The 12,667-nt window shown below is 45.7% G+C and overlaps 1 protein-coding gene across 4 annotated transcripts in view; it reads right to left on the bottom strand.

Moving 5' to 3' along the window:
* CSNK1D (casein kinase 1 delta) overlaps positions 1 to 12,667 on the bottom strand; it is a 47,071-nt gene that overhangs the window by 10,403 nt on the left and 24,001 nt on the right. For 3 of the 4 annotated variants that reach the window (XM_040330777.1, XM_040330776.1, XM_040330778.1), the window contains exons 4-8: positions 12,469 to 12,667; positions 10,013 to 10,183; positions 8,416 to 8,564; positions 6,614 to 6,785; positions 2,887 to 3,026 (exon numbers count right to left, since the gene is read on the bottom strand). The exon at positions 12,469 to 12,667 is cut by the window's right edge and continues 30 nt beyond it. In XM_040330777.1, coding sequence (XP_040186711.1) covers positions 2,887 to 3,026; positions 6,614 to 6,785; positions 8,416 to 8,564; positions 10,013 to 10,183; positions 12,469 to 12,667 — 831 coding nt within the window. The remainder of the gene's footprint in view (positions 1 to 2,886; positions 3,027 to 6,613; positions 6,786 to 8,415; positions 8,565 to 10,012; positions 10,184 to 12,468) is intronic. The other variant, XM_040330779.1, reaches the window with a different exon arrangement.

Genomic DNA, 12,667 nt, shown 5'->3' with positions numbered 1-12,667 from the left:
AAGGAGGAGAAGGCAAAGAAGGAGGAAAAGGAGGAGAAGGCAAAGAAGGAGGAAAAGGAGGAGAAGACAAAGAAGGAGGAAAAGGAGGAGAAGGCAAAGAAGGAGGAAAAGGCAAATGAGGAGGAAAAGGAGGAGAAGACAAAGAAGGAGGAGAAGGCAAATGAGGAGGAAAAGGAGGAGAAGGCAAAGAAGGAGGAGAAGACAAAGAAGGAGGAGAAGACAAAGAAGGAGGAGAAGGCAAAGAAGGAGGAAAAGGCAAAGAAGGAGGAAAAGGCAAAGAAGGAGGAAAAGGAGGAGAAGGAGGAAAAGGAGGAAAAGGAGGAAAAGGAGGAAAAGGAGGAAAAGGAGGAAAAGGAGGAAAAGGAGGAAAAGGAGGAAAAGGAGGAAAAGGAGGAGAAGGCAAAGAAGGAGGAAAAGGAGGAGAAGGCAAAGAAGGAGGAAAAGGAGGAGAAGACAAAGAAGGAGGAGAAGACAAAGAAGGAGGAGAAGACAAAGAAGGAGGAGAAGACAAAGAAGGAGGAGAAGACAAAGAAGGAGGAGAAGACAAAGAAGGAGGAGAAGGCAAAGAAGGAGGAAAAGGCAAAGAAGGAGGAAAAGGCAAAGAAGGAGGAAAAGGAGGAAAAGGAGGAAAAGGAGGAAAAGGAGGAAAAGGAGGAAAAGGAGGAGGAGAAGGTGGTCGAAGGAGGAGGAGAAGGTGGTCGAAGGAGGAGGAGAAGGTGGTCGAAGGAGGAGGAGGTGGTCGTCGAAGGAGGAGGAGGTGGTCGTCGAAGGAGGAGGAGGTGGTCGTCGAAGGAGGAGGAGGTGGTCGTCGAAGGAGGAGGAGGTGGTCGTCGAAGGAGGAGGAGGTGGTCGTCGAAGGAGGAGGAGAAGGTCGTCGAAGGAGGAGGAGAAGAAGGTCGTCGAAGGAGGAGGAGAAGAAGGTCGTCGAAGGAGGAGGAGAAGAAGGTCGTCGAAGGAGGAGGAGAAGAAGGTCGTCGAAGGAGGAGGAGAAGAAGGTCGTCGAAGGAGGAGGAGAAGAAGGTCGTCGAAGGAGGAGGAGAAGAAGGTCGTCGAAGGAGGAGGAGAAGAAGGTCGAAGGAGGAGAAGAAGGTCGAAGGAGGAGAAGAAGGTCGAAGGAGGAGAAGAAGGTCGAAGGAGGAGAAGAAGGTCGAAGGAGGAGAAGAAGGTCGAAGGAGGAGAAGAAGGTCGAAGGAGGAGAAGAAGGTCGAAGGAGGAGAAGAAGGTCGAAGGAGGAGATTTTCAGCTTGCTCTAGTCATATGATCCCCCGTGTCTAGGCCAGTGAGGCGAACCTTGTCACCCCAAATGTTTTGGAGCTACATTTCCCATGATGTTCATGCACTTGGCAATGTAGTTCAGCATCATGGGAAATGTAGCTCCAAAACATCTGGGGTGCCAAGGCTCACCATCACTGGCCTAGAGGAAGGGCGAGAGAGCCTGGTAACAGCTGTAAAAGCCAGGAGCGATTATACAACCTACAGTCTCCCATGGTACAGCAGTGGTTGTCAGCGTTCCCTCTTCTCCCTTGCAGCTGCCACAGGGGAGCTGGATCATGTGACCAGACCAGTCTGAAAATAGGCAAGTATATCTATCTTTTTATAGAGGTTAGCATTTTAAGACTATTAGGCTTTAGCTGGAATTCTACTTTAAGTTAAGGTTTCCAAACAAAAGAGTTAACTTTTTCTTTTAGTGGGGTCGGGGAGCTTATTCTGTGCCTTCACTTTTATACAATTAGGAGCTTTGCACTTGTGTGTTTTAATGTGCGCCTGCACACTGCTATGCAGACTATAGAACAGGGGGAGGGAGAAACCAATGCAGAGTCTATGGAGGAGGGATGAAAAAAGACATACCATTTGCCAAGTAAAGCCTCAATTCACAGCATGCATTGGTTATGCACCAAAATATAAACCTTGCCATTCTGATAGTTAGTGCAAGGCCGACGAGAGGCAGTGCATGGAATATCCTATATATTCAGATTAAAGGAACGCAGAGCCTGATGAACAATGGACAGGTGGGTATGTCGTATGTAAAACTAAAAAAAAAAAAAAGGGGGGGGGGGCTGGGTTTGCGGTCAAGTGGGAATAACCCAGCAAAGTCTAAGAGGCTGAGGGTGTCTAATAAGCCCTTCCCCCACTATAGGCACATTTGTACTAGAAGGTTTTACTACAAAGACGGCCCGATGATCAAATGTCTGCAAGTTTACCATTTCCTGGAAAACCTCTCCATAAGCAATTCTGTTTGATGTTCTCATGTACAAAGTCTGAAGCATTACTATTTGCATCCCCATGCGCTTATACTAGACACATACTGTCATTTGGTATGCAAGGCAGTGCTGTCCATGGCTTTCATGGGAGTGGCTGAGAATGAAATATTGATGATCAGGCAGACTGTTTTTTTTTTTTTTATAGATTTGAATGCAGCAAAGAAAAAAAAAATGAAACAAATGACAACCAAAAACCAATCAGGCTTCATCTTTCACTCTCTCTGACTTGCATATGGAAACATTATTTTTTTTTTTAAATGGCCATTATGGGCAACGGCTCCCGATTTTCCAAAAAATACTAAATTTAAAGCCTCAATGTGTTCAGAGACTCTTATAAAAAAGGTGATGACTTCATGATAAGCTGCACATCACAAAACCAGCACAGGAAAAAGTGGTGCCCTGGTTTGCAGGGTAGTCTGACTTTTGATGGCCTCATTTGCTCCTCCCATGAACGGATATAACTATGCACAAAGATGGAGAGCCTACCCACAGTATTTATACAGCACCCTTTGGAAACAACCACTGGAAATAAAATTAAAAGGAGGAGGACAGCATTGTTGGCAGCAAGCTTAGAAGCATAAGCAAGTTATTTCACCTCCAAGCCCCGGAGGATCTCAGGCTGTACCTGTGAGGTTGACATGCGGGAGGTATCTTGTCTGCCGGTAAGATCAGAGGACGACACGTTAACAGGAGCGCCACGATGTAATCTCATGCTGACTTTGCGCTCGCGCTCCATGCCAGAAACGGGTCGTGGTGAAGTGTTTGCTGTAACAGATTTTAAGAGGCAGGCCAAATGAACTTCAAGCCAAAAGATCTTACCAAGATCCACATTTTACTACAGTGCTTTATATAGCTATACTGCCCACTGAAGTAACCTTAAAAGAGAAGTTCAGGAGGTAAAAATGCATCGATTTTTACCACCCTAGGTGAATGCTGCATCCGTCCCCCACCACCAACAAGAGTGAGAACTGAGAGATCAAAGACTGCTGATCTTTCAGTTTTTGGTCTTCAGTGAGCAGAAAGCCTGTAGACTGTCAGTCACCAGCTCTCTGCTCTGTCCCTACAGCACTCACTGGAGCATCCTGCTGTGGAGGAGGCGGGATTGGCTGGCTCAGGCTCTCAGCAACTTGCCAAGAGGCTGAGCCAGCTATTGGTTCAGGCATCTGGGTGGATCCCCAACTGGACCAGCTTAGTGGCATCAACTAACAGTGGACTAGCCTGTTGGCTTAAAAACAGAAGTGCAAAACGATCGATAGGAAAAGCAGAGCCAGAGTAGATTGGACCATATTTCTCTTTTAAAGATGGCCTTAACTATACCAGCTGTGGAAAAAAAGGAGGCAGGCAGAAGCCGGAGAACGAGTCACCAGTATTACCTGTGATCTCCTGGACCCCCCTTGACATTTTCCCCATTTCTGTCCTACCATGCCTTGTTCTGCACAGTCTATATCAGGGGTGCCCAACCTTTTGAAGAGCGAGGGCCACATAAAGCGACTTGGTAACTGGTCGTGGGCAACAATAAGTGGAGCGGACGGAAGACAGAATCTGTGTCCGCTCTGTATATGCAGAGCGGACACGGACACAGCCAACTCTACTCTGTGGGCCCTCCCATCCGATCCAACCAGATGGAAGGGGACAGATCCCATTCTGTTTTTTTTCCAGTGGATTGGAGGTAGGTGGGTGCAAATGGAGAAGAGTCTGTTTACATCTGCCGCTCCATAGAGATGAATGGAGGGTCTTCGTGGGTTGAACCGATCATGTGAAATGGACCCAAGGCTGCTTTCACACGGGTCGGCAATCTGGGCTTGCGAACCTTTGCTATCCCAAAGCAGGAGTTTGCGGGCCACATCAGAGGGCTCCGCGGGCCACATGTGGCCCCCGGGCCACTGGTTGGGCACCCCTGGTCTATATGGAGGTGGCCATCTTCGTACAGAAACAAGGGTTTGCTTCCTCCTGTCACAGCTGCCCCTCTGGGGAGTGGACTGGTTGGATAATGAGCAAGAAGCAGGAGTGATGTTAAAATCATGAATCAGGGAGATTCTACACTGCAGCCTTCTCTCCAGCAAGGAGAACAGTAAGCAGCACCGTAGTGACACCAAATCTCACTCCAGATCTTGTGGAGCTAGAAGTCAGGAGCAGCAGCGCCACAGATTACCTCACTGCAGATATACAGCTATAAGGGCTCATGACACAGGAGTACCCAGATATTTTTCAGGAGACATTTCAGGCAAAAAGGGTTTTCAGGGTACTGCTTATTTACAGTTAAAGCAGAAATTCAACTATATACAAAAAAAATGTAAAAAAAAAGTTCAGTTTCAAGTCCTCCTCCCCACCTCCTCTAACAGTTTTAGAATATTTTTTTTGGGAGAGCGGGAACCTAGTTTTGTCAGATACCCAGTCCCACTTTCCCTGGAATCACCTAGACCAGTGATGGCGGACCTTGGCACCCCAGATGTTTTGGAACTACATTTCCCAATAATGCACATGTAGTCTGCAATGTAGTGGAGCATCATGGAAAATGTGGTTTCAAAACATCTGGGGTGCCAAGGTTCGCCATCACTGTCCTAGACGATTCCACTGAAGTCTACCCCTTCCCCACAACCTCCTGGGAACAGAGGTCCCAGGAATCTGAAGGACAATTTACACAGCGAAGCGGGGAGCCCCACAATAAACAGGCCAGAGCCAGGGACCCGAAGACTGGTATAGAACAAGCCTGGGTGATGACAATGTTGAATCACTGGACAGTAAAGCATCATTAAAAAAAGTCAGTTACAGTATCTGTAGCTGTTGACTTAATTTCCCCAAAAACTACTGAAAAAACACTAAACATTTCTAAATGTTCCATGTAACAAAGCAAACTGAAGTTTTTGACTTGAGGTGCACTTAAATCTACAAATCTGGAGAGCCAAAAACACTGGGTGGGAGGATTGATTGCTGATAGGTCAACAATAGCATGGTGCTTTACGGGAAGCTGGTCCCATTAACCACTTCAGGTTAATGGGACCAGCGGGACCCGATCGCCGCTGGAGTCCCGCGATCGGCCCCCGGAGCTGAAGAATGGGGAGAGCTGTGTGTAAACACAGCTTCCCCATTCATCACTGTGGCGCCGTGATCGATCGTGTGATCCCTTTTATAGGGAAACACAATCGATGACGTCACACCTACAGCCACACCCCTCTACAGTTAGAAACAGACATGAGGTCACACATAACCCCTTCAGCGCCCCCTTGTGGTTAACGCCCAAACGGCAATTGTCATTTTCACAGTAAACAATGCATTTTTTGCTGTGAAAATGACAATGGTCCCAAAAATGTGGCAAAATTGTCCGAAGTGTCCGCCATAATGTCACGGAAAAAAAAAAAAAGAAAAAAAAAAAAAAAAAATCGATCGCCACCATTAGTAGTAAAATAAATAAATAAATAATAAAAATTAAATAAAAAACTATCCCCTATTTTGTAAATGCTACAAATTTTTTTTTTATATATATTTTTGGGGGATATTTATTATAGCAAAAAGTAAAAAATATTGATTTTTTTTCAAAATTGTCGTTCTATTTTTGTTTATAGCGCAAAAAATAAAAACCGCAGAGGTGATCAAATACCACCAAAAGAAAGCTCTATTTGTGGGGAAAAAAGGACGCCAATTTTGTTTGGGAGCCACGTCGCACGACCGCGCAATTGTCAGTTAAAGCGACGCGGTGCCGAATCGCAAAAACTGTCCGGGTCCTTTAGCTGCCTAAAGGTCCGGGTCTTAAGTGGTTAAGGGAACACAGATGACTCCGTACAAGTTTACGTGAACCTGGAGGGCAGAAGGGGGTGTAGCACTTCTGCTCACTGGACCTGCCTCCACCCTTCCAGCCCTTTTCAGCAACCATTAGCTGTGAAGTATTTTTTTCTTCTTCTTCTTAGACATGGCTAAAAAGAAAGCAGCAGTGTTTTCTTCAGACTCTTCTGCCTTGTCAACTGCACTCTGTCCTCACCTTTAATCAGGGCTGCTTTGCCACTGGGGAGAGGGAGAGCCCTGTAGACAGAAAGACAGAGCTTGCTGTATCAAACACTTTTGCAGGTAAACATTTTCAGAGCTAATCAAACACGATCAAATAGGTTTACTGTCTGCAATAGGGAACAGACAGAAAGCCGATACACATTCACCTGTACTGAGCGCTTCCTTTGATCAGTCTAGCCCTGAGGAGGTAACAAGACTGTATTAAAGCCCCTTTTCAGCCCTAATTTCAAGTTTGAGTGAATAAAAAAAATAAAAAATAAAACTCGACTGATCGTTATGAATAGGACCCATTACTTTCCTCAAAAGTAGTCAGACAGGAAAAAATAGCGATAGCAGTGGGCCCACCATACCTGTGTGGGAGGTTGGAGTGAGAGGAGTTGGTGGAGTGACTTCCTGGGTGCCTCTTAGTCTACCTGAAGCAGTGGAGGGCAATCCTCGGACTGCGGGGTTCCGTGTGTGTCTTAGACGCTCTTCCCGCTCTCTCCGTTCACGTTCTGCATCTTCGGCAGCACGGCTTGCCCCCTAAAATGAAAGAATCAAATCAGTCAAAAAATAAAAATAAAAAACACTACCTCCACCCTTCTGTGTGGTGTTCCATTATATGTACGAGGCGGTATCAAAGCGTTTTGAGACTAGCTTGATTTACAAGAAAGTACTTTAGCACCTTCAAAAATAGTCCCCTTGCACAGAAATACAGCGCTCCTAGCGTTCCTGCCACTTCTGGAATGTGTCCTTGAAGTCTTCTTTTCGAAGCACACCAAGTACCCTCTGCGATTCTCATTGGATCTCCACAATGGTGTCAAGACAATGACATTTGAGCTAGATCTTCATCTTTGGGCAGTGGCGGCGTATATTTTTTTTGGTTATCAATCCAACTTCAAATACTCCTTTGCTGGGCAAGGTGACAGTGTGTATGTAAGGCGCCTGACCCAACTAATTATACATGCTTCATTAGCACCCCACTGCAGCCAGAACAGAAATTTTAAAAAGGTGTTGGACACTTAAAGTGGATGTAAACCCGAAAAAATTGTTTTTAATGAAGGCTTGCACCTTGTACAGTATAGGATTTCACGTCATCTGTGCCCAGTCTTGCAACAATGTTAATCCAGCTCTGAGCAGTCCTCATCTTTTTTCAGCGAGATAAAAACGGACACAGAGAAATAGGAGTCAGTTTTCCCCCCTTGCTGCGAGTGACAGGTGATTTACATATGTCACGTACATTCTGTGTACTTCAGATCCCCTCCCTTCTTCTCCAGCTCTCCCAGAATTGGCTGCTCCACACCTCAGCATGATTGGGCATGCTGAAGCCATGTGGTGACTTTTCTGGGTTTTGACTGGATGTTGGTGATCATAGCAGAAGTTCAGTGTAAGAAATACACAGGAGAAAATGTGGACAATCCGCAGAGACCACTTTTATCTGAAAGCCGGCCGTCCGCCGTTTTTAAAAATACTGGGATTATGGCAGCTATCTGCTGCCATTACAACGGCATTTAGCGTCAAAATATCAACGTACTTTAACCTTAAAGCGGGAGTTCACCCGAAAAATTAGATTGAGGCTCATTTTGGGCAGCAGAATCGGGTGTTTTTTTTTTTTTTTTAAACGAAGCAGTACTTACCGTTTTAGAGATAGATCTTCTCCGCCACTTCCGGGTATGGTCTTCGGGACTGGGCGTTCCTATTTGATTGACAGGCTTCCGACGGTCGCATACATCGCGTCACAAGTAGCCGAAAGTCGGTGCGGCTCTATACGGCACCTGCGCACCGACGTTCGGCTACTTTCGGAAAATCATGACGCGATGTATGCGACCGTCGGAAGCCTGTCAATCAAATAGGAACGCCCAGTCCCTATATAATTTTACACACACCCCCTACCATCTCCCCACATTCCTATGTGCTGTAGAATATGCATTCAACAACAAATTAGGGTTGTAAACAATGGTGTCTGTAGGAAATTGCTTTACGCCCCAACAAGGATTTGGCATCAAAAGTTAGGGGGAAAAAATTCCCATTGAGACTGTCCCAAGTGTTTACAACTTGATTTACACCCAATATGCTACATCCTAGCTCTGAAGTGTGCTCTGCGGGGGACGTACTGAAGCTTCCCCACAAATATGAGACCTCGGAAAACTTAACAGTCCAGCAATTTACTCACAAATTTCAGCATGTTCCAATCAAACACATAATCGTAGGAGAAGCCTTGACGGTGGAACAGATTCCTGAATAACTGCCTCAAGTAAGAATAGTCTGGTTTGTCATCAAAACGTAGAGATCTGCAGAAGTTCAAGTAGGTGGCAAACTCAGCTAAAAGAGAAAAAAAAAAAAAAGTACATAAAATAACATTTTAGAAAAAATATTTTAGTGCAGACTAGACCTTAACATTGATGTGCAGGTTAAAGCACCAACTCCACATTTTTTATGGCTTGAAATTGAAAATGTAGATCTCTTCGCAATACTACCCATGACGCTGCCCCCCCCTCGGACACATTATGTTATTTGTCCAGTACCATGACTCTTCCGACCTGAATGACCACCGCAACATTTAACCAACTTTCTGGGAGCCCAGGTCATCAAGGACACAACCTTTGGAGGTGTAGAATTATGATGCCCAGGGCACACAGTGCTGTTGCACAGATTGGTGTTTGCATCCCTTTTAGAAGATACCAGCATTTAAAGGATGCGTGTAAATTGTAGTGTGTGTAAATTGTAGTGTGTGTGTAATTTTTTTACCCCCATTCACTAAAGTCCACCCCTCGTAGCTTTCTGTAGTGGGGAGACAAAACTGCTGCACTGCTACAGAGGAGAAAGCAGCATCGTCTCCCTCAAGTAGACTGCAATAGTCAATCAGCACCTGGCCATATACATAGCCCTGCCCTCTGCTTTTCAGATTGACAGAGCTGATTTTACAGTGATTGGAAGAAAAAAAAAAAAAAGGGGGGGGGGGGGGGGGGAAAAAGGTTATGCTCCGTGTGATGAAATTGCACAAAGCGGCCCCAATTACCTTTCTTCCAGGGTCCCTCTTCTCTGTACGCCCCCATAGAAAGCCGCTTTCTATGGGGGCGCACGTGTGGGCTCGATCCTGAACAACGCAGCCTGCATCCATAGGACACACTGTGTGGCTTGGCCCCGCCCCCTTGCTCAATTGTCACAGGATTTGACTGACAGCAGCAGGAGCCAATGGCTCTCACTGCCTCAGCAAAGCCTGAGAGAGTGGGGTAAGAAGAGAGCTGTGCTGGATCGATTGAGGGCCAAGTGTGGTCTCAGGTTAGAATAAGGGGCAGTGAGGGGTCGATACCGCTACTGGAACATTATTTTTACTTTAATGGGGGGAGTGCATAAGGTAAAAAAAAATAGGTTTATTCTTTAAAACCACTTTAACCTCTCCCTGCCTGCACTATAGCTGAAAGACAGCTACAGTGCGGGCTCACATTGCCAGGAGGGAGGAAGTCAGGAAGTCTACAGGTGTCCTTCCATGATCATGCGGCCCGTGTGACAGCGCTGAAAATTGGCCGAGGCAGGAAGGGGGTAAAAGTGCCCTGTAGGCAAGTAGTTAATGCCGACAGCCTATCATTGTGAGCTGGAGTATTTGCGAAGAGGAGTGTGTGAGCCACAAATGGAAGGATTTGGCCAACTTAAGAAGATAAACACGATCAATTTCCTAAAACAAAAAACCTTTACAATGGGACAACCTCAAATTTTTTTGGCATTTATTTCGATAGTAGCAGGTCTTCTGGTTCACCTGGCAAACTTACAAGGGTAACTTTTACATAAGACCTCAATGGGCGTTGACATCTTTTTCTCGCTGATGCGTTCATATTTCTGCCTCTTGGTGGCAGCTTTCAGTCCTTGCCATGGCAGGGAGCCCAGGTTGAAATACATCAGCACGTAGCCGAGAGACTCCAGATCATCTCTGCGAGATTGTTCTTACATGGAAAAAGAAAAAGTAAAATGTAAGACTGTAAAGACGACATTACTTTTCCTCTCCTGCCAAACTCAAAAATCCTTTAACCTCTTCCAGATCACCCCACGCACATTCACTGTAGCATGGGGGGCCCCTGTGGTAGAGGTACACCATTTCCTCTTCCTGGTCTGGCGCGTGTGCCGCCGGCAACCAGCTTCCGCTGTGATTGGACACAATGGGAGCCAATCGGCGGGTCTCACCGATCACTTCCGGGGCAGACAGAACGGTGGTCTGCCTATGTAAACAAAGCAGATCACTCTGGGGGTTATTTACTAAAGGCAAATCCACTTTCCACTACAAATGCAAAGTGCACTTGAAAAATTGTACTTAAAGTGCACTTGGAAGTGCAGTCGTTGTAGATCTGAGGGGGACATGAAGGGGGAAAAGAAATAAAGCAGAGCTTCCCCTAATTTCAGATCTACCCCTCAGATTTACAGAGACTGCACTTCCAAGTGCACTTTTAGTGAAATTTCAAGTGCACTTTGCAGGATTTTCCCTTTCGTTAATAACCCCCTAAGACCCCTTTCACTGAGCTTTCACACCCCTTTCAAAACTTTGCTATTTTTTTCCGAAGATGCGGCTAGCAGGGTGTTTTTTTACAGTCCTGCTAGCGCAACGCGCCAGTGTGAAAGCCCTCAGACTTTCACAATGGAGCAGCTGTTTGAGAGCGGATTGCAGGCACTATTTTTAACACTATAGCGCCTGCAATAAGCGTGTGAAAGCGGTCTTAGTGTCCGATTTGCTCGCCACAATGTCTCAGTCCCGCTATAAGTAATTGATCGCCGCCATTACTAGTAAAAATAAAAAGGTTATAAATCTATCACATAGTTTGTAGAGGCTATAACTTTTTACCAAAAATATGTAGCAGAATACATATCGGCCTAGAATTGAAGAAATTCGATTTAAATTTTTTTTGGATGGTTCTTATAGCAGAAAAGTCAAAAATATTGTTTTTTGTTTGTCAAAATTTTCGCTCTTTTTGTGTTTATAGTGCAAAAAAATGAAAACCGCAGAGGTGATTAAATACCGCCAAAAGTATGTATCCTGACATGCTGATGTGAAATCTCCCAAAAATGAATTTTTTTTTTTAAATGTGTTTTTCAGGTTTACTTTTTTCTCCTCCACTTTCTGGCTTCCTTGACGACAGGGACATAGATGTTCCCTGGAAGGGCAATGTCACCATTTCCTTCAGGGAAATATTGCGCCTCAACTGAAATTTCGCAGTATTGTTATGCTGTGTACATGCGGGAAGTACATGACATCATCAAGATTTTCTAACAGAGATCTCAGGGAAGGGTTTATTTTTCTTCAACAGATGCAAGTAGTGTTGCACAATGCATGATGAAACACAGGACATCATTATACGGAATTTACGTAGAGGCAATAGTTTGCGCAGCTCTTTACAATATAAAGGAAGACAGTACAGCAACAATACAAATTAAATACAAGAGGGTTAGGAGGGCCCTGCTCCTGGGAGCTTACACTCAAATAGGAAGGGGCTGGTGAAACAAAAAAGGTAGTACCCGAGGGATGAGCGGATGAGGGAAGTAGAATATTACTGAAGGCATGGTAGGCCTCCCTCCCCTAAAAGTGCGCAGAGTAATAGATAACCAAACAGATTGGGGTAGGGAGTTCCAGAGAATAGGAGAGGCTCTGGAGAAGGAGACAAGGGAGCTTGAGGGTAGGAAGTCTTGGGAGGAGCAGAGGGCGGTTTGGGTGATATTTGGAGACAAGACTGGTGATGTAACTCAGAGCAGAGTTGTGGATGGCTTTGAATTTAATTAGTTGGGCAATGGAAAGCCAGAGGAGGAATTGGCATAGAGGGGTGGCGGACACTGAACGGTTGGTAAGGTGGATGAGTCTGGTAGCAGAATTCATGGTAGACTGAAGAGGGGATAGATAGCTTGTGGAGAGGTAGGCCAATGGGAGGGGAGGGGAGGGAGGGAGAGGGGAGAGGGGAGAGGATCAGAAGGGAGAGGACAGGGCGGGAGAGGGGAGAGGGGAGAGGATCAGAAGGGAGAGGAGAGGGCGGGAGAGGGGAGAGGGGAGAGGGGAGAGGGAGATTACTTTGGCTCAATTACTTTTTGTGACCAATAGGTCCATAGGTACCTAGACCAGATTTATCCAGAGACTGATCAAGTTGTAGAGACCTTTTATCCATTTTGATCAATAAAGGAGGAGTATTACTTTGGACTGTCACGTGGGCATCCACTACGTTGAACGCTATACAAACGTTTGTCCACTTACCTATGCCCAGGTGAGTGTTTATGGAGGCATATCTTGCGGTGCCGGTTAAGTTCTTGTTTTCGCGATAGGGTATATGCTGGTGTGTGCGGGCATCTCTGTACTTCTTCGCAAGGCCAAAGTCTATGATGTAGACCAGATTTCCTTTCTTGCCGAGGCCCATTAGAAAGTTATCTGGCTTGACATCTCGATGAATGAAGTT

Source organism: Rana temporaria, chromosome 12 (genome assembly GCF_905171775.1).
Source record: "Rana temporaria chromosome 12, aRanTem1.1, whole genome shotgun sequence".
Taxonomy (NCBI): Eukaryota; Metazoa; Chordata; class Amphibia; order Anura; family Ranidae; genus Rana; species Rana temporaria.
This window is presented reverse-complemented; position numbering and strand designations above follow the sequence as displayed.